A 22,680-nucleotide genomic window follows, 5' to 3' on the forward strand; every position below is an offset into this window, starting at 1 on the left:
GAGTGGATCAGGGAGCATGAGACATCATTTTCACACATGGATTGGTCTCCACAGAGTCCAGACCTCAGCCCATTGAGAATCTTTGAGATGTGTTGGAGAAGACTTTGTGCAGCGGTCTGACTCTCCCATCATCAATACAAGATCTTGGTAGAAAATTAATGCATCTCTGGACAGAAATAAATGCTGTGACATTGACGATGCTAAAGGCAGTCCAACAAAATATTAGAGTGTGCGACATTTTTTTTTTGGCCAGACAGTGTATTACCACCAGTTTACCCTGCTATTATTTCTCCTCGGGGCATTGCCTTTACTCTAGTTAAAATAGTTTGCCAGAGGTTATAAGGTGCAATAAAAACCCAGATATCCTTTATTTATTTTAACCTACTGATAAAGACAGTTATACATTTTTGATAAGTTAAAATCCAATGTGGCACAACAACATAGTTATATTTGACCAATGAATTACCCGACAAGAAATTTGGGTTTTACACATAACATTAAAAAAAAACTGATGTGAAAAATTCTAAACAGGAATGAATGTTGTATTTACTGTGGTATTATTAGGATGCTTGTTTGCTGTTTGTCAGAGATGGACAGAAATAGTTGACACTGAGGTTGTGTAGTGTGTTCCATTCTTTTGTTTATGCAGTGAAATCACAACATTCACTTGCCAATAAATGCCTATAACTGCATCTATTAAAACAAGCAAAATGCATCTCTTTATTTTTTTTTTAATCAAACAGAAGTCTTTTAACTGTGTGAAAACAGAACAAATTTAATTTGATGCTGGTAATTTTCACCAGCTTGATTTTTTGATTTATTTATTTTGATTATCTACAATTCTACTATTCCACAATTTCATTTGGCAGATGCTTTTATCCAAAGCGACGTACATGAGAGTAGATACAACATGAGCAAGGATCTAGTCAGGAGAAGACAACCTGGAAGTGCCACAAAACAAGTTTAAGTGTGATAATAGGACTGTGGTGCCTACAGACAGTGCAGGAGATAATAGGATGGTGTTTTTTTTATTTTCTTTTTTCTTTTTTGCAGTCTGTCAAATGCAAAAGTGTTCAGTGAAAAGCTGGTCTTTTCTTCAAGACTGAGGGGGATTCTACAGATCGAACAGAGTTTGGGAACTCGTTCCACTCAACAAGCAAATCAGACCAGGCTTCACTTCAGCCTTGTCTATTCCATTAAAGCAGATGTTCTGGCTTTTTCACTGTAGACAAACTGGACCGATCCGGCCCCAAATGATGGGCTGACAAGTGTTTCTGCATTTTTAATTTTTGACCAGTAGTGGGCAGTCTTGGACCGAGTGCCTGTTAAGACCCCAATTATCCATCCTCAAAAATGAAGTCATCCTAAAACATTAAAATTCTTGCAACATAGTGACATAAACAGCAACAATGCTAATAATCTCAAGTCTTAAACATAAAAAATTGCATCTGTACGGACATAAGCACTATGTGTTATAATTTAGCCAAAATTTTAATTCTATCAAGCTTTTCAGTAACAGCACTGAGCATTAAACTACCAGCTGACGGTAGAAGTGTTTGCTTTAATGGGATCTAGTAGTGTAATTAGGTGTACCAATCCCATGTACCAACAGGCCAAAACATGCAGAATATTAAGTGTACTGCCAGGAATCAAACATGATTTAATTTCAGATTTGTTTTTTATTCAGTCATATACAGAAAATAAATGAGACACATCCATTCTTAAGGTATCTGGTGTCAGTAATAATGCTGTGCAGACAACCCAGATATACAACAAGAAAAAGGAAATCAATATTCTAACAAAATCTACAGAAGTTTAGGTACAAAATGGTCAGTAAAATGCATTTATTGTAAAGCAAAAGTATAAGCTTTGGAATCCAACTGTATAAGGAATGCAGAGAGCAGCTTTAATGAACAATTCAATGTCACCAATCATCACCAGTAAAAGATGAAAATTGTTTAAGCAACACCTGATTAAAAATACATTACCAGCAATCAACTGCTAAATCAACTGCCTGCTAAATACAGCATCTTCACAGCCCATCCAGCAAATCACCTCAGGGATGCATCTTGGGTAAATATCTGCATTAGAATTTCCACTGATTTATAAAGTCACTTAGTGAGAGGGGAGCGTGGTGGAGAAGGTAGAATTTCCTGTTTATTCATTAAATTATTGTTTGGGGCCATTAGTTTGAGCTTTTGTCCCCACGTGTTCCCATCTGTCAGCATGTCTGTCCAAACTGGGGCTGAGGCCTCGATGTGCTGAAGAGGACAAGCGAGAAACCCCGTTCAGTGCTAGTGCTGCACTGTCTATGGGGCAGATATAATCTGCAGATTCATCAGGTTTCCTCTTCCTGAGGTGACTAAACTGGGTGAAGCCGAGCTTCTTTGGCTGAAAACACAAAAAGGTCAATGCATTAACAAATCATTTTAATGTTATGCTGCAACAGCAGTTTAACATTTTGACTGATTGACTTAAATAGTGCTCGTACCTTTACTTTAGCGGTGGTAGTGAGGGGCACGTGGCCTGTGGCATTGCCGTATTCTCGCTTCTCCTGTGTGGCCTGAGCCCCAACCAGGGCAGAGAAGGCAGTTGCGAGGTGGCGGCGGAGCAAAGTCTTCTGTGGAGGAATATTTAAGAGCAGCGCCAAAGTTTCTGAGCTAAAGCGAGGCTCAAGGATCTGTGGAAGAGAAGATTGACATTAGATCAGACATCAATGTCTGTATGATCTGATGAACTTGCAGATAAGCTCAACATTTACAGTACTTACAATCAGCCCACCATGAACACCGCTGCCCCTTAGATTAGGAGCATACTCAGCTAGATCCACTGCCCTGAGCCACTCCATCACACGATGGTTAGACCACTGCACCACCTCTGAGGGAGAAGGCTGCTTCTGAAGAGATTAAAAATAAAACTTCTCATTGGAATGATGCCCCTTTCCATTTCACTCATTCTCATTTGACCTTTCTTCTAAATACAATGAATAAGTCAATAACTACCCTTAAATTTTTTGGGAAACACTCGCATTAAAATAAAAATGTGTTCAAAACCATTTAACATCTATCTGTCGCCACCTTGTGGCAAACTGATGTGATGACTTTTTTCGACGAATAGTGTATCAGTAAGACACTTCAAATGTCTTTAATTTGGTACGATCTCTGGGCTTTGAGCATTAACCTGCCAAATTTGCACACAAAATGCAGCATAACAAAACAGTAGAAGAAATACTTTATATAACACACTCTGGTGCAAACTACTATTTCCAGTTCTACTTCTATTTTTGCTCACCTCCTCCCCTGGCCTGCGTCGAAGACAGTGTGGGTTGAACTTATTGGCATGAAGGACATGAATAGCACATTTAATACTAAGATGATGAAGCTGGCTCGTAACCTTTAGAGTCAGGAGATCATTCTAAGTGAACAGAAAAAGAACATGAGCACCATTAAAAGAAGGCCAGACAGATTTATACCAGTAATGTAGCTTGTATTTTTAAAATGTAAATCCATTAATTTGCGGGACTTCACTTTCAGAGAAAATGTTACAGTGCACATTTGCAGGATTAAGTCTTACCACTGTGAGATATTGTATCATTCGGCCATCTACTCGAGCTTCATGGAACTGGTCTTTATACTGAGGCAAACCAATGTCATCTAACCAGCCTAAAAGGGTAAAAATTAGACATGAATGCACGTCACTCAGTAAACTTGCTCCAAGTATCGTCTACTCTCAGTGGTCAAAACATGTTCAGTGTGACTGTTCAGTTAGGAAACATTTCCTGGTTTTGAAATTTGATTATATTTGCATTTTTCACATCCATTTACATCTCACACTTTGTGTTTCTTTGTTTTAGTTTATGGCATGGCAAGTTCTGCTTTGCAAGCCTCACGTCCAAAGTTCAAAAGGGAAATTTAAATTACTCCATGCAGAGTAGGAGAGTAAGAGTCTTACGGGTGACCCAGATGTAGTCCAGCTCTGATGATTTCTCTACAACTTTAGTGGTAAATGCCCTTAGAGCGAGCTGCAGCTTCTTCCTGTGCAGGGGATTCTTCATTCCCATCTCCTGAGATGAGAAAGAAAAGCATGTCTCACTTAAGCAAAGATCAAAATATAACTGGTTGTTCACTTAAATGCAATCTAATTTACTCTGATAAAACTCATGATAAAAGACATGTGACCTAATGTTTAAAATTCTTCAGTTCAAAATTTTAGATATTTTAGTTGTGTTTAAAGTGTTTTTAAGTGTCTGTAACTGTTTTATTCTTTGACCTTCTCAAAATCCTGAGGAGTAGCAGACAAAAGTGTCTGTCCATTTTCAACCCACTGTCTGCTGAGACTGACATACTGGCCCAGTCCATAGTCCTCGAGCCAGCTGCACACCTGCTCCTTGGTCCACTGGCTGAATGGAATATTCATATCACTGACAAGAAAAACGGAAAAAAGGAAATTAGAAAATGAAAGTACTCAAAATGGTCTTCTTTTGAATATTCCCTGTAAATGCAGAACACATTTAAAGAGCTTCTTTTCATTTTGCCAATATAGATAATAGCGGTGCTGCGGATGTAGCCTGAAAACTAAACCACATTATTCTGACGTTGCCAAACACAATTTACTGATACAAACCCCTTAAATTCCATACTGTATTACAAGATCAGAACACTGAGTTTTACCGTGCAGAGTTATAAGATTCAGGGGTTCGGGTCAGTCTGGGTCCTGCTGTCGCCCGCAGTCCTCCTCTTTTAAACTGACCAGCATCTGGATCTGCCACGTTGAAGCCTCCAGACTGGGTTCTCCGAAGCCTGTAGGAATAACAGCAAACTCTTAAATTCTCAGACTGAAATAATCAAAATATAAATGCTAACTTTATTGTTAATAATATAAATGTAATTGTAGTAGAAGTATGGTAGCAGAAGAGTAGTTCATAAAGAGGCTGTACAGAATGCTATTTACACACAGTATAATGCTTATTACATACACCCAAAGCTATATGATAGCATGAAAGTAAGTCTGTATTTATGCAAAAATATAAGTATTTAAACATATACTCCTCATTGTTTGACTGTACTTTCCTTTGGTCTACTTACTGATCATGTTTGAATGTACCATGTTTTTGATATATTCACATATTTTCCAACACTTACTTGCCCCAGAGCCTCTTGAAGCTCCTGTTATTCTTCATATATTCCGGTGAGCCCACTGCTCGCTGGCCAGACTCTGTGTTTGCTCCAGAATGAACAGGAGAATTATCGCTTGAAGTGCTGTCGTCGACCTTCTCCAGCTTCCCTTTAAGAGGTCACAAAAACCACAGTCAGTGCAATGTTACAAAGTACAACTGTGATCCAATTTGTCCGAATATACTCCAGAGGGCCAGTTAGATTATGCAACATTTTATAGATGCTTTTAATTGGTTGAAAATAGCTGTTCACTCAAACTAATTTGAGCAGACAAAGTCCCACTGTTATACTGCCAAACTAAACACATTTGATTAATGACATCTATGAAAAGATCAGACTTGGTGTATTTGCGGCTCTGTTAAAGACAAAAACTTGATGATGCCGGTGACTGAGTATAAAGCCATAGAAAGCTTTTCCCCCCTTCTTTTTAACTACCTAACAGGACATTGAGAGCAAAGTAGCACATGTGTGATAGTCTGCTTTCTCACAATGCTCCATTCAGCAGAGCCACGCAGGTTACACACCATTGAGCTCAGCAAATAATTCAACAGTTAATGCCCCTTGAAAAGAAAAGATTCAAGCTACGTTTTACAAGGTGCGATCTTTATGATAAAGACTGCAGTCAGTCAGGGCTTTCCAGCAGCACCCAGCAGGCAGGAATCAGGGTGGGGCTGAAGTTAAAATTGGTCAGTCACGCTGAAGAAGGGTGGAGCTGGGATAAATGTGGTCAATCAGTGCAGGAGAGAGGGTGTGTTTGGTAAGAAAGCTGATCCCATGATCCATCTGTCCTGTCAGAAGCCTCTGCAATTAGTTATGATCAAACGTACAGTGGTCGTCTGGTCAAAGGAGAGCGGTTTGCTCCAAATGTGAGTTCTGTCTTAACTCATGGGAATTACCAGGCTACGGCCTATTTCACAGAAAAGGAAGACTGATCCTACAGTATTCCAAGGCTCATTACAGCAGACTATCCATCATATCATAAACTACCATAAATAACACCCTGTGAGGCTTGATTTAATATATCTGGGTTTACTTTGGCTGGAGTCTCCATCTTCGCTTCCATCTGGGGACCTTTGACTCTGGATTTCAGTGGTGCTGTCTCCAGTTCCATTTTGTTCTGACAGAGAGGAATTCACAGGCAGCGTTTGACTTCTGGTGTCACCCAAACCATCCTGGATGAACCACACGCCGATAAAAATAAAAAAAGACACTGAGTTTGCTAGACAACAAGGACAGCTGTACATACAATGCATGTGCACTATGATGCTGATACAAATTAGGGAATTCTGGTGCTCTCATGCATTCATTATGTAATAAAACAAAGCACAGGAGCCTGTAAACTGTAGAAAAATTAAGATGTGCATTTATTATACTCATCAAAGATGCATTTGTTGTCTTTTTTGTACGACCAGTGTAAAACATACCTTGTGTGAGTGTCCATTTGTTAGGTCATTCAGGCTACTCGATAAAGTCTGTGGTTCTGTTCTGAGAGAATAAAAGCACAAAAAAACCTCAATAAAATCCTACTAACAGATACTGAAATCATCCATTGTTTAATGCTGCTTAAATACCTGGAATCATCTTCCTTTGACACAGATAAAAGAGATGTTTGTTGGGAGGAAGAGCTGTTTGTTGAAACCTGTGATGATTAAATATATAGTTTTACAGTTTTGAGAGACTAATTGCTGTTCATGCAAACAGTAAGTTAACCGATATGAGACCAGCTGTGATGTTTTTTTCAAACTCACTTCAGACTTCACGTCCTCAGATTTTGCGCTGGCGCTGTCAGCATTCCTCATCAGCCCATGCTCTTCCTCCTCACTGCTGCTTGACATTGTCCTCCCATTTGACAACGAACGAACAGTAGATGGAGCTGCGGTAACAAAGACAAGATTTTTTTTTGCTCTCTCAGCTCAAGCAAAAAACAAATATGTTGAGTTTCATTATGCTCAAGTGTTCAGCTAAGATAGTGTAAATACCGCAAGGGAAAGTGAAGGGAGGAAATAAGCTGATTACCTTGCCTTGTGATGTGAGTGACCTCTCTAAACTGTCTGCACTGATTCAGGAGCAGAGTGAGCTCCTCAATGCGTCGGTCCTGCAGAAAACAGGGTTGGGCAGGTTCAGGGTCAACAGAACGCAATTACAATGTTTATCTAAGGTTAGGACACACATATGGACTACCCGCTTCACTCTGTTACGGAGCGATATGCTGCACAATCGCTGCTTTTCTACCATATGGCCTTTACATCAAAGTAATGGATAGGGAGGGGATTGACACAGGCCCGGCTGGAAATCTTAGTTGTGGTAACCAGCTGCGTGGAGTGTGTTTTTTGAAGTGGTGCCGATGCCTGGTTTTGCTATGGTTCTCTTAATGCTGCTCGCTCCAAAATTAGGCTTGGCAGAAGGAGGCCGAATGTGGCTTCGCCTGAAATGGCTCGCCTTGGGGTGTGTGTACGTGTGTGTCTTCACTAGTGTGCCACATGTAGGCCCATGTCTGCAAGTCTTTAAAGTCCGAGATACTCTGGGAGGGAGAACACAAAAGCCCCTCTGTGCTATAAATGGTGGGAGGGCGGTGCCGCTGAGAAATGACATCTAAAAGCAGTCACTTTTCTAACCTTTCTAACAGCAGCGATGATATCACGTTCATTTCACAGGCCAGTAACACACTTTACATTGTAGTAAACTAATGACAGCACACACACTGATACAGTATAACCACATACAGCTGTTTGAACAGACAGAGAAAGGATACGTTTACAGGTCACTGCTAACTCACCTTTTCATCATTGGCAGCCACCAGTGATTTCATTCCACTCCTAAGCCTCTGTAGTTCTTGATCTATGAGGAGAAACCACACACTGATTATTAATCTGCATAGGCAGCTGGTCCTGTTATATAAATATGCCTTTTGAACGGACCTGTTTAGTGGAATGTAGTTATTTAGTGAAAGGAAAGACATACATACATGCAAGGATGTTGTAGATATTCCTCACTAGAGTGCCGTTTAAACCATGTATTTTAAGATTAATCCAAGCCTTTGTATATTAACCAATCACAGCTTTAGTCATGTCAGCTTTTACATATTAGGGCCCACAGTCCATAAACCCTTCATCTGTAGCAATTCAAGGCATACAGACGGCATTGCCAGTGAGTGACATTGACGACACTCAGCAAGTGTACCCCGGAGAAGTGTTTATCTATGACAGACAAAATACAGACATTATTCCTTCAGGAATCCATGTAGATGACAACAAAGCCAAAGGGAAGAGGGATAGTGCATCAAGTAATTTTAGAAATCAGTTGATGATTGTCAGCTAGCCCTCAGAGCAGAAGGAAACAAAAGATAATAAAATAAAGAGACATGTCTGAAGAAAGGAAATAAATGAAGGATCAAAAGTAGACATGGCCCGTGGGTTTAAAGTGATTTTCATTAAGTACTGCTCAGGCTTACATTTGGTGTTTAGCCTCTTCCTGTACATCTCCTCTGAGAGAGAGACAGACAGAAACCCGTGATGAGACAGTTTATTACGGGCCAAGACAGACTTTTCCCACAGCTGTTACTGAAAGTTAATGAATGCAACAAGGAGTCATTAACTGTGTCACCTATCAGGATGGGTGACTCTGTCAGACAGGGAGGTGTTTTTTTTTTTTTTTTGGCAGCTTTATGAAAGCTTGAAGCTGGGTGCTTTGCTTACCTCTCTCTGTAGTGTCGCTGGTTAAGGAGGGTCTGGCTAGCAGCTGATTGTGTAAGCTCTCAATCTCAGCGTTCTTACTGAGCAGAAGCTGTTGAAGGCTGCTGATCTCTGCCTATGGGTAACACACAGTAAGGAATCTTAGCAGAAAGGACAAGCAGTCCTGTACAAGTGTACTATATGTGCCAACACATGCCTGTTTAAACATTCACCCCCCGAAAGCTCACCCACTAAAACAAGACATGTTCATGCATTTCAGCTTGAAGTGCTGGTACATGTCCTCACTGGAAACCCAAATTTTGCAAAATACTAATGTTATTTTTCCTTCATTGCAGATGAATGAAACACCCACAACAAAGTACCGATGTGTTCCTCGTCTGAATTCTAGACTACCAAATGCTAGGCCACTGCTGTCTGGAGTTAATAGTTTGTTTTGATGCAAGTTGCAGGAAGAACACACAGATGGCAATAAAGTTACGTGCAGACTGATCTTTTTGCCAGCAAGTTCTATTTGCAATTGTGTAGAAGAAAGTAAAAACAGGAAAATACACCTTCTCCCTCAAATACCACATCATTCTCTGGTTTTATTCCATCAAAACATATCTCGCCACAGGTTTGTTTAATATTGTAGAATAGCATACACAAACTCACACAGAAAAATGCACTTTATATAGCTGGACATCTGCCATATTACCATCTGTAGCCAATTATTCCAGTATACATCAAGATTTTCCAAGCTTGATTGAAAACAATCTGCTGCCTCTGAGCAAAGTTCTAAACTGAGAATAACAAGGAGAAAGTTTCAGTAAAATGTAGCATTTGTTCATTTTGCAGTTCTGCAGTTGGTAACTCACACTGCAAACAAACTCTGTGGACCTCCTTTGAGAACTACCAAAATGAGTGAGGTATTTTTGGATAATTGCAACATTTTAAAAAATGTCTTCCCACATCACCCTCAAGCCAGTCGTGTTGTGATTGTAGCTGTCCAGGCAATATTTAGCTGTTAGCTTGCTGTGAACAAATAGAGTTAAAGTGAAGTCTTTTCAAGTCAAATTGCTGCTTGAATGACAAAAGAGTAGAATAATAGTACAATAAAACATATCCAATTCACAGACACAGACAGCTTTTGTACCAGAAAGGAAACACAGACAGATGATAAAATATTAGGAGGCATAATAATTACTCATTTTAATAGAGGACGGAGGGTAAGGCCATTGGACATTGTCACGGTACGGAAGTAGATCATTTAAGAGGACTAAGCCATGATTAAATCTATTTCGGCTGTATTTCAAAATAGAGTGCAAATAGTTCTCAGACTTCCTAAGAAAACATAGGTGTCTGAATGAGAGAACATGTGCAAAAGAGAATGACTCACTTAACTGGCTGGAACATCACATTGGACAGCATTTAGGAAAATTGAGTGGACAGTTAGCAGTGGAATCTGGGCACTGATGGAGCATTGCAAAGTTTACAGACCATGCAAGTCAGAACATTCTTGTCTTCATTGTTTGTTACCTTTGTTGCTTTTAGTTTTTTCTCATACTGTAACTTCTGATCCTCCAGGTGTTCTACTTTGTCCTTGAGAATCTTAAGTTCCTTAAATAAGCCCTGAAACAGAAAATATGGGGAGATTTAGTTAACTATTCAGCTCCACAATCATTTTTTCACACAACACACAGTCTTAAATTTACTTGGGCCACACACTGATCCATAACAGATAAATATGATGAGTTGTGCTGTTTTTGCACACTGACATGGAACAGACATGCCATTTGCATCTGAACCCAAAGACTACACACACACACACACACACACACTCACACACTATGTAACCCAACCCATGCTGTACACAACATTACAAGTCATGCAGATGGGAATTGCCTACACTTTCTCCTCCACAGTGGTACTGCTGCTCTGCATCTGAGCTACCCTCTTTCGGGCTGTGTGTGTTCCCATCAGGCCCGTCTGGAGCCTCTTCTAGTTTGTGCATCCCCCCTGAGGACACCCCCAGGTTTGAGCCCTGGCCCTCAGTGGACTCAGTGGGGCACGCCACAGGAGACCTGCTGTCAGCTGGGATCTCCAAGGCCTTTTTCTCCTGGATCTTGCTATTGATCTCCTTCTGAAACTGACACATCTGCTCCTGCAGCTCACTAATGAAATTCACTACAGTCTGGCAGATACAATGAAGGGGAGAAAGAATTGAGAGAACTGTTTAGAAAGAGAAAGGAAAGGAACCACTGGCAGAAATTGCGTTTGTGTGTGAATCCATCATAATAGAAGTGACCTTTCAAATCAGTTGCTGATGGTATTATAAATCCCAAGAAAGTGTATATTTGATCTTGAGTCTGAATACATAAATATCTGTAAACCTGCATCAGAAACACAGATGCTTGGCTGATCCCAGTATACAAACACAATGAGCCAGTTAGTCTCATCTGATCTGCGTAAACACATGTTGTTTCGTATTTGGTAATGACCTTTAACAAGCCTCTTGCATCAGGCATGCCTGTACTAACATAAAGCTGTGCCGTATTACTAAATTCAGTGGCAGTTTGCACTGATAAATTGCAATTGCAACAGAGGTGAACGAGTTTGCCTCTGGCCATCTTTCAGAGTAGATCCTTGCCCATGTTCCTTCAGAAAGAGCATAAACAGCAGCCGAGTTATGCTCGGACTGTGGACAGAGGAAGTCTCACTTGGGGTCCGGTACAGCGGATATGACAGATGATATGGAGTGCCTCTGCGGCTAAATTTAACTATGAGCTTACTGGCTCCACAGCTAGGAGGCTTCCACACGTTGCGTGTGTGTGCGCTGCATATGCAAGGACATGTTTGTGTAGTAGAGGCAGCACGTGGGAGGCCAGTAAAGGGTTAAAAGAATGTTTTTTTTCCCTTCCCTCCTTAAGTCTGCTGTTAAAGGAAAAGTTGGGTTTGTGCACATTGTAAAAGCAGAATTGAGCATTAATGAAAAACTGACATCTACTAAACCACATCAATGGCTTTTCTTTCAACTTAGTAATACAAATCATACTTCATAAACAGCCAAACATATTCAAATTAGTCATGACTTTTGCTGTGTAAAAATGCTTTTAGAATAATGCTTTCAGTTAGGAAGAGGGTTCTTTTTTATGGAATGACCAACTCAACCTTTAGCCACTACCAAGAACAAAATTCTCTGGGCTGAAGCCTACACACACTCATATTTGGCCCGTCATCCATCATGCCAGCTCCACTACGCCTGAACTCTTTTAACCTGAGGACACAAAGACTCTTTGACCAGCAGTGTTTTGACGGTAACTGCATACATTACAGTATCCTTTCTACTCATAGCTCTGCTTCCCCTGCTTTCCCTTTCTAAAATTCACTGAATGCCCAGGAAGTACGATGGTAACCTAACACATCAGTCTTAAGCAAATACATGATTCAGTTTAGACTGACAAAAAAATTAAAGCCCTTGGAGACTTATTTTCCTGTAGACCATGCCCAGGAACAACAGAGCCAGGGTTTGGGTGAATGTTCCCCTCCATCCTTCCAGAAAGTGTTTATGGTCTTCTATAAAATCAGCAGCTGACTTCAAGGTTAGATCCATGAGAACACAAAGCAGATTTTTGTGTGTGCCCTCGTCAACTCCTGGCAGAGTTATGTTCGAATTTCCAAGGTCTGAAGAAAAATTGAAGCTCCTGATTTTGGCCAAATTAATTCCTTCTTGTAAATAGTCCTCAGTGAAACAAGCTGTAAGGTCTGTTGGATACAAGGCATTTACAAATTTGCCAATTAAGAATATGAAGTGCAATTGCAAAATTATTGTCAGAGTGAACTGATTGATTGCTCAAACTTAGGAAACTGTGCTTGTAATTAAAGAAAAGCAAGTAAATCAAGTTCTGGTACAACCGACAAGGCAGCTGTTTTGATGGATGCACAGCAGCTTTAAATACACTTTGACAAACAACATAACCACACCTACATAATGTAATATATATTAAAAATTAATCCTTTGTGATCACAAGGAATAGCCATGTTTACCTCGGTTTGAAGCCTTACCTCTGCTTTGTGCTGCCTTTCAGCCCCATGGCCCTGTTTTCCCTCCATGTCTGCCAGCTTTAGTTTCAGGTAGGACACCTCCCCCATAAGACTCAGCTTCTGGCTCTCCAGTGACGTTCTATGCAGGAGCTCCTGTCATCAACAACATACAGCAAGAGCATGAGGCAACACAAACAGACACACACACATTATCACTTCAACCATACACAAGGCACAGTACTTACTGAACAAAGGCAACATTAAGTATAAGCCACAGCAAGCAACCAGTTCTGTAATGACAGTCCCCTCAAACCCCACTGGTTTCAGAAGCTGTTTGAGTGGCTAAATATACACAACCCATGACCACTATTTATAATGCCTATTTCACAGCTCACTCAAAGTACACAGCAGAGGGGGGGGGGGGGGGGGGGAGAGTCAGTGAGAGAGAGGTACCAAAAGCATGCAAAACATTCATAGATGGAACATCCAAATAACTTTGACAGGTGCATTTTCCTGTCCTCTGTGTGTGAACGGCTGCCAATCAAACCTGGTGCTGAGGGAGACTATGGTTAGACCATTCTGTGATATCTGTCCTCAATGGCTGTCAGGCATCGAGAGCGAAGCCAGACTATGCAGGCAGATGTATTACTAATTTGGTTGATGTCAAGCAGGTGCTAAATCACTTAAAGTCCAGAAATGAGCATCTGAGGCAGGCAGACTGTACATATGGATACATCCATTTAAAACTGTGGCTTTGGAAAATATCTGGGCTTCTTCTCGAGTGCACATGGAAAATATTAGAGCTTTGTCACCAGGAAGAGATTTACGGCTCAGGTCCAAAGCCTCATAATGACCACGTCTCCAAGAAACCAGTCCTGGCTGCGCTTTGGTACTCTGTACACATACAGCGTTGCACACAGAAGTAAACTTTACAGCTTAACTTCTCAACTCATCAGATAGCTAAAGCACATTCCTGACACGTGTGAAATTTGTCAGAGCAGGCTGAAACAGTCAAATGGAGCTGTTTACCAGAGAAGGATTATAAGAATGACTTGTAATACCTGACTCATCTTCCAGTTTCTGCCTGCAGCACGTGAAACTTAGGTGCATTTCCCTCGTGGATGGTGGTTTCGAATGTGTTGGTTAAAGTTTCATACATCCATTCCAGTTTGTGTCCTTTGTACTGTTTCGCAAAGCTGCTGTTAACTGAAAGTTGACATACACTTCGAACTCTTAAAGGAGCACCACCCCTGTTGTTTTTCCCTCCCATATCTCCACCTATTTAAGCTGTTCCTCCTTTCCTCATTTGTTCCCTTCTCCCTCCCTCTGTTGTCCTCTCCTCTCTCTTTTTCTCTCTTTCCTTCTCTTTCTCTGTGGAGATCTGTATGTGAGACTTACAGGTTGGAGGTGCGGCTACTGTTGCTGTAATCACCTGCCCAGACAGACTAGTCCGGCCCCGCATAAACCAGACGTACACTCTGAGACACCGTCCCGGAATGAGTCTGAGCGTCCTAAATATTTTGGTTGTCAAGGCAATCTGCAGCCAGATTCAATGGAATCTTAGCAAGGAATTTCTTTCCAGGAAGCAGAGCTCATCCTGAGTTACATTCTACAGCTTATGTTAAGAAACAAGATCTGCTGAAGAGTCATATTCAAAAGATAGATGAACAGTCAAGGGCCCTGTCACATTCCTTTAAATGTGAGGAACAAAGTTGATATAACAGTCGTAGATGCCTGCTTGGTTTAAGTCAGACTTTCCTGTCTTTAGTCCAGTAATACATCAAATACTTGGTATGGGGAAAGTTTAGTTTGAGGTGTTTTGACACAGTTCAGCATGAAGTGAGGTCAGTACCTGCTGTAGCATCTCCTCCGTGGAGTTGAGTTTGTGCTGATGCTCCACCAAAGAACTCTGTAAATCGCTGATCTTCACCCCCTGAGCTTCCACCTGGTCTGTCAGCACACTCACCTGTGTGTGGTTACATATGTGGGCAGAAAGATGTTACAGATGACAGTACTTTTTTGACTGAAACATCATCATTTAGTTTCAAATTTAATCTCATAATTACAGCCTTTGCCTTGCAAAATTCTTTCAGATTTTCTCTTTGACTGCAGAGTTTCTCACAGTGTGTTATTCATTAATATCAGCTATTTCCACTTAATTGCTGCTGCTCTTTTTTTGTTGAAATATCTACATCTGTGCAGGATCAATCAGTGAAAACATTCCCTTTGAGAAGAAATGAATAATCCTCTGTGCCTCGGTAGGTGCTCACAACACTTGAGTAACTCTGGCGACGTCAGCAGAACGTTAAATGTATGTGTTAAATGTAAATCTGCAGAAACTATTAAGACCACATAATAGCTAATCAGATGCTAACAGGAGGGCCCGACCAGCCAACTGGAACAGAGTTTCCAAAAGAATGTTTTGTGTGAGGCCTGAAGAAACAAACAGGGCACCTGCTCTCTCTCTCTGTCTCTCTGTCTCTCTCTCACACACACACACACACACACACACACACACACACACACACACACACACACACACACACACACACACACACACACACACACACACAAACAACCCACAACAAAAGAAACACTCTCACACATTTACATACTACATGATGCAGCTAGCCTCAACCTGCTTGTCTCAGAAGCACTTGTTCATCAGTCCTGAGGGCTACACACCTACAGGTATATACGCAGGCAAACACAACACACTAAACAAGACATTCTAGTGTTGTAACAGAACCAAACCCACTTTATAACTGTGGTTTTACTCATGCAGAGGAACAGAAATGCACAATTGTGCAACATTTACAGCGCAATACTCTGATCTACCTTTGTCCTTTACGTCCATTTCCTTGTCTCATCTAACATTGCAATGTGATATCTGAGCTGTTCAGAATCACTTTCCACTGGCACTGTGGTATCATGTGTCCTCTTGTGTTTGAACAGGATCATATACATTGAAAGTGATTCACCTTTATGAACAGGTGTCCAGGCATTTGAGGATACAAGTGTTGCCAGTGCAGCAAGGGCTTTATAGATCATCTAAATCTTTTACATACAGGCAGGCAGAAATAACAATGCTTTGTATTCAACAACATCCATGCAAGAAAAAAAAAGAAAAGAAAACCATCCAGTGGAGTGACTAATCTCACCTGCAGAATTAGTGACTCTTTGTCTCCCTCCAGACGTGATAATCTCTCCTGGTAGGACTCGCTGTTAGCATTTGAATGGAGGTTTACCTTCAGAATAGAGGTCAGCTGTTAAATTCAGGTAGACTGTTAATGCTGAACAGTTGCCCAGTGGGTCTAACTTGGGTTGCAGCCCTTAGACACACAATTCTCAAACTTCCTATTGTGCCGGTGATATGTGTGGAATCCGTAAGAGGTTTATGGGTCCTAATCCAGTTTTAAAAGTATGCAACATTTTCTACCAGCTGATTAGTGGGGAGAAGTCTGAGTTCAGGTTTCCCAGTGTAGTCAGGGATATTATAGATGACTAAGGGGAGTTAAGGGAAGTAATGTGCAACCAAATTAGCTCAAATTTCTCAGAGATCCAGGCTTTAAACCACAATCATGGAAACATTATGTAGCCCAGTGCCCATCATTGTGAACCAACCAGCTCAAGTGGTTTGGAATAATATGAAATTACTATTAAGCCTTTTAATTCCTGGAATTGGACTCTTTTAAAGCACTAAATTCATATGTTTCCGTAATATATTTAAGTGTACACTAGTGAAGTTATTACAAATATTCTTTTCTTGACCTCCTGTGATTTATATTGTTTCCCACAGCACTTCCTGTAGCCCCCTTTATATTATTCTTAGTTTAGTTTTTGTTGTTGTTGCAAAATTAGACTCTTGCTTACTTTAATTTGTGAACATACACTTCAGTTTTTTCTGTGCTCCAATTGCAGTTGAGATTCAGCTGCTTTTTCCAAAATCTTGGGTAATGGACTTCCCCAAGAAGTTTGTTGATTCATGGACTCATAATGGACTAATATTAAAGTGACTAATCTCTAGTGAGGCTTACGCTCTCAGCGTTTAGTGACTGATAAGAATGATTTAAAAAATAAAACTCAATACTAAAAGAAATAATTCTTTAGTAAAACTTCACATCTTTTTTTTAAATCATTGTTGACACATTCAGGTTTTGAGGCTTTTAAGTTTGTAGTATTGTTATCCTAAAATGCAGAAAAGTAAATTATTACATTTGCATCACACAGAACAAGCTTCTGTGCTTCTTTTTTTCTGTATACATGCTTCCATAGCACCTTGTCAGTGTGTAAGAATCTTGATAAATGTGTTCTTTAAATAAATTAAATTAATAATAAAATATTAAATTTATTAATAAATTTATTAGTATTTAAAATGGAAGCAAACATACAGTGTATTGCTATGGAATGTCATTATGATTAGTGACATTTCTGGTATAGGGAAGAATTTTAAATCAGCAATATTCTCTTTGTAGATATTATTTAAGATATGACTGACATGTGGATGTTCAAAAAGTCATCCTCTTTTGATATACCAGACATTGATAATTAAAACCTAATGGAGGCAACTAATGACACGCAAGATGGTACACACTTTCCAAAGACTCTCTACATTTTAGTGACAGGAAATGTAAATCCATTTATTATTCTCCTCAAACTATTAATCCTGATGACCAGTATGGAAGCCACATGTTACCTCATCGGTCAACTATTTCAAGAACTCAAAGATGCACTTTTAGCTTTTCTGTGAAAATGTTTTCCAGCCATTTTATTTGAAAGTTGCTGTTTTTGATTTAAAATCCAATTTGCAATATCTACACTATAAAAACCATTTCAGCTTGTCTGCAGTCTAATATATTGGTGTTTTTCCTACATCAGCTTTTTCCACTCTGTGCATGTGTTGCATGTTGTGCAGCACACTGCTTCAAGCTATACAGAGTAAACATGTCTTCTCCCAAATTATCTACCATGGCGACTGTAATTACGCTGGAAAAGCAAGAACACTGCAACAAAATAAAGAAAACAAAGGACACAATGGTGCAGTAGGAAGGTATCAAGAGCAGACATGCAAGTGGGGAATGTCTTACCTTTCTGAGCCAGGCAAAATGTTTGTAGAAATCAATATCGTACTCCATTGTGCAGGCCCATTGTACTGTAGGTCTGACTTTTAATTTTAAATAGAATTTAGCTTGTGCTAGGCAGCACCAAGGAGGACGGACACACAAAATTCACAGCAAACCAAAACAGTTACCCTCAGCGGTGCTGCAGTCTCTATGTTTTTCTTTCACAGACCCTCCATACTTCAGTTGTACAGTGTGCAGAGAGGCTCTAGGTCCGTGTGGTTTGGAGTCTGGGCTGCCTGAGACTTTTAGAGCTGAGCTGAATAAGTCAAACTGTGCCAGTTGGCTGTACTCCCTTTCTTTCTTCTCTTCCCATTTTTTTCTGCTTCTTTATAACTTCCCCGGTTTTTTCTCCTTTTTCTCTCTCATATATGCTCAAACTGCTTCAGTGTTTTCCACATCTCTGCATTTCTGTTGCATCTCGTGCATGATCTTTCATCTTTCTCTGTCCTACCTTTGTTTCTTTCCTCTGTACTTTGCTCTGCCTGTCTCTAGCCCGTTGTCTCGCACTGTCTGAAGTACCTCTCAGTAAAACTAATTTTGCGGGGCTTCCTAAGGGGGAACAGGGGAGAGGAAACTTTCTGCAGCACATGCTTGTCAGATGTGGTGCAGAGCGAGAAGTCAGTAAAGGCAACGGAGAAGGGAAGAAGGAGGAGGCAGCAGAGGAGACTGAAGGGGAATGTGAGTGTAATATTGACAATTTCAAATTTAAGTTAAAGTAGAGCAGAAAAGAGTAAATACAGGTAGTGACTAACTCGAACCAGGTAAATAAACAACCATTGTAGAAACGGGAAAACGGGAAAGGGAGAATGTAACTTTGAAAAGAGTAAGCAACTGCTTGTACTTTAACCAGGAGCTCTGGATCTCATTACCGGTGCCATTTACAATAGATCCCACTTCCAGATCACTACTTCATAGCAGACAGGAAAAAGCCCTCCAGATGTTGATGACCAGGATCAAAGACCACCAGATCACAAACTAATAAAAGCCATGAACTCTGTAGAAGGAGACTGTGGCCGACTAATAATATATACATCAGCACAACTCTCTAATGGAACCCTTCTTATTTGTTGGATTTTGGATATTTCAGATTGGTATTTGAGAACTGGGCATTGTATAATCATGTCTGCCTTTCATGATTGTGTGCATTCATAAGGCCTTCAGCTGTGAGTGAAACCATACTCACCTCATCCCTTTCCAGCCATTTCAGTATAACATTCGCTGTATCGGTAGAGACTTGTTTCCTGAGATTGCCCTGCTCTTCCTGGCTCCCCTGACCCTCCAGCACTGCCCTGAGGGCCTCAGTCAGCTGAAGTGCCTTGAGGGTGGAGTCCATGTGTGGGGGAAGGGTCAACTGTTCCATACACTCTGAGGACTGGAAATCTTGGCCACCTAATTGTGCAAGAGCACTGAACAGTCCTTCACACATTTTGCCTAGAGGAAGGAAACACAAGAAATAAAAGTTTTGCAACGTATTTAACTCGATTGATTGATTGTTCCTTGTGTTCTATTAGCTTCTTGCAAACTCTGCACTGGCATACAAATGAACAGCAAGATAGATGGAACAATAGTTCCAGAAATTACCTCTTGGGGGCACTATTATGCTCCAATATGACTTACTGGATGCAAATAGCATCACACTTTGACTGTGGTTTCAGAAATCCACAAATTAGAGGTTCAGCTTGTAGTAGTAGTTACTCTAATCACCGTGTCCAAGTTTCAGAAAATCCTTTTCATGTATGCTGTTTGAAGTTAAATTTAAGGTACAGTAATGTTGAACATAAGGTGGACAGATTTGTTTTCACTGACAGTGTGTGATTATTCGTTGTTATCTGTCGTATAGTTCCTTGCAAAGGTGTGCTAATGATTGCGTTGTCACCTCTATTAATAGAACTTGTGACCCCGTGCAGCAGCACCACTGTGGTTATGACAAAGACCAGTAACTAAAATGTATCACCTCTGCTAGAAAATACGGTCATGGCAATGCTGGAAAGTAAGTTAACATTTATGCAGTTAATGTACTGTGAAGGTTCTAATCCATATAATCTAATAGGAAGTAATAAAAGTACAAAAATCCAACAAAATTACTGAAATCTTCAAAGTAGTTGTCTAATTTTAATAGAACTGCTTACTTTGCTTTTATAAACTCATCACATATTGAACAAATGTTTTACAAACTCTTTTCCCTCTTGTTCATATTTTAGCCACCACAATTTACATAATCCTTAGGGTGTTTTTTTTTCCCCTATGTACTATATATGTATGTATTTGCGCGTGCCAGGATGAAATCATGTGGGTAGTAGTGTCGGTTTTATGGAAGCCTGCAATTACAAACTGGGCAGTCTATTGAAACTCTGATAAAGAAACAGAAACTCTTACCAGCAATAATGTCATCCATTTGCTCCAAAGCAGCCTCCAACATGTGGCTGGCATTCGACGCCATGGCAACACACTGTCTTACAAAGCAGCACTAGTCGATCCACATTCGCTGGTATGAAGAAGAGTGTTTACTGGTGGAGTGACACAGGGTGAGAGAAGCGTAGCAGAAGGACAGTACTTTTCAGACTACTCCCCTTTCCTTGGTGCACTTAGATCCTTACAGAGCAAAGCTGCAACAGCTGTCCTGACACGAGTGGCTCCCAAGTAAATAACCTCCTGAATGTGGCTTTTGGGTTTCAACTCGCCTCTCATTTTGTGACCATAGCCTTACCCATTGTCAGCTCTGTTTTCCACACAAGGCCGAAACTCATATTTAGCATAGTTTGTTTCTTTGTTTTTGTTGTTTGTCTGTGTGTATTTTCGCCCGACAAAAGATACCTTTGAGAATGAATTTTGATCTGAGGGTGTAAAAAGAAACAAGGTGGAAAGCCAATGCTAACCGTTTAGTTTGAAATGAAGAGTTTTGGTGGAGCCACTTCTGCACATTGGACAAAAGTAACCAGATTTTGATTGACACTGATGACAGAGAAGACAATTCCTAATGAAAAGCAAGGCACAATGAAACTGGAGAAAGCAGCAGCTGATTGAGCAGTCGCACCCATTAGAGCTGGGGGTTTGGTAATATTTTATTCATTGGTTTGATGTTAGTCAGTGTTTTGACTTGCATGAAAAAAATTACAATTGTCGCACACAGCAGTCACTTAGAATATATTGATATTTCTTAAACAACTCTGTTTTATTGCAGCTCTGCTCTAACAAAACAGAGTTCACAGGTAAAGCCACTGAAAAACTGGTCTCTGCTTAATCATCCATCTTTGTGATGAAGGAATGGCTTTTCTCATATGAAATATAATCTGTGGACACCAAACAACGCAATTTGTCATTATTGGTTCAAATAAAGACAAGATAATCTACGTTTAGTTTAGACTTTGTATATGTTAGTTCAAATGACATTGTACCTGAACTGAGAAGTCAAGCAATCTGTAAAGCACATTCTTGTATTTGAAAATAACCTGATAAGAAATAAGACGATGTTACATGAAGATTTAAAGAACCCTTGTTGCAATACCTTATTATCATGTATAAAGAAACTATATTTTAAGTTTAAATTATTTACCATGGTCAAAGTTAATATTGATCATAATGGAAGAGACGTGTTTGTTTTATTTTATTGAATATATAAATCGGCTCTTAGTTTGCACCTGTTTATCCATTTTCCTATGCTCCACTAAGACTGTATCTAATATAGTCTAGTTTCCTATTTAATCATAGCAATTTATTATCAAATGATTTGTATATATAGTTAAAGTTCATAACTGTGCTATGTTACATAAAGAATTGCCAAAAGGGTGCATTACTAGTCAAGGATTGTAACTTACTGTCATAAAGCGATCTCTGTCATAAGGGTAAGCATAAAATAATTAATCATAAATGATAAAAAAAAAAACACACTGACTGATTCAATTTGTACCTAAAATAAAGTTTGAAAAATGTACTGCAGTTTACAAATCTATCCTTTGCTGATACTATTGGGCACATATGTATTTTTGTCAGAGGAAAAAAAATGTTTCTAAAAATCCTAAGCCTACAACAGCATTTCTCCTTTATTATCATACTGAATATAAATTTTGTCTTGCAGCCAGATCTTTATTGAAAATACTCTTGCTAATACAAAAATATGTTCAGTAAAACATACAGTGAGGTCCAAAAGTTTGAGGCCACGTTTAAAATCAACATGGTATATTGAACACAACCAGGAAATTTGATTGTCCAAAATATTTGATTACACCAGAATGATGTAGAAAATTCGGAAGAAATACTCCATATGCTGCTCTATTTTTTGATCAGCTAACAAATTTTGTTAGTTTCCCTTTTTCCTCTTCCACTGAAACTTGTATTCGGATGACACCAAGGAGAAATTGTGTTCCATTCTTCTGAGACATGCTCCACCCTCTGGTTTGTGGAGGGATTCATACTGTGGCAGGATAATGAGCGGAAACACACCTCAAAGCTTTGAAGAACTACTTGAAGACCAAAGAAGAGGAAGGAGTGCTGACTGCCATGAAGTTTCCTCCACAGTTACCTGACCTCAACCCCATTGAGCATTTATGAGGGCACTTGAAGACTGAGGAAGCTGAGCATTCCTGACATAACAAGAAGCACTTTGGAACATTGTCAGATCATACTGGGATAACAAGGGTTGCACAAACCTGCACAAGTGGAGTCTAAGCTTGA

The 22,680-nt window shown here is 39.9% G+C and overlaps 1 protein-coding gene across 10 annotated transcripts; it reads right to left on the bottom strand.

Moving 5' to 3' along the window:
- Nucleotides 1–1,659: 1,659 nt before the first annotated feature.
- On the bottom strand, nt 1,660–20,534 carry ppfibp2a (PPFIA binding protein 2a). 10 transcript variants are annotated; one of them, XM_023275889.3, is made up of 24 exons: nt 20,386–20,534; nt 19,193–19,440; nt 16,048–16,134; nt 14,739–14,852; nt 12,908–13,039; nt 10,752–11,036; nt 10,382–10,474; nt 8,870–8,981; nt 8,626–8,658; nt 7,951–8,012; nt 7,191–7,269; nt 6,923–7,047; nt 6,746–6,813; nt 6,599–6,659; nt 6,208–6,346; nt 5,142–5,283; nt 4,671–4,799; nt 4,270–4,420; nt 3,952–4,063; nt 3,574–3,662; nt 3,292–3,414; nt 2,771–2,896; nt 2,492–2,680; nt 1,660–2,391 (listed from the first exon to the last, which is right to left on the bottom strand). In XM_023275889.3, exons 1-24 carry the CDS (start codon nt 20,447–20,449, stop codon nt 2,170–2,172), a joined length of 2,985 nt encoding a protein of 994 aa, XP_023131657.2. In that variant the 5' UTR covers nt 20,450–20,534; the 3' UTR covers nt 1,660–2,169. The 10 variants fall into 10 exon arrangements, with proteins under 10 accessions (XP_023131657.2, XP_035806675.2, XP_035806678.2 ...); XM_035950782.2 differs by lacking the exon at nt 8,626–8,658; XM_035950785.2 differs by lacking the exon at nt 10,752–11,036 and having other exon boundaries at nt 20,386–20,533.
- Nucleotides 20,535–22,680: the final 2,146 nt, after the last annotated feature.

Source organism: Amphiprion ocellaris, chromosome 1 (assembly GCF_022539595.1).
Source record: "Amphiprion ocellaris isolate individual 3 ecotype Okinawa chromosome 1, ASM2253959v1, whole genome shotgun sequence".
Classification (NCBI taxonomy): domain Eukaryota; kingdom Metazoa; phylum Chordata; class Actinopteri; family Pomacentridae; genus Amphiprion; species Amphiprion ocellaris.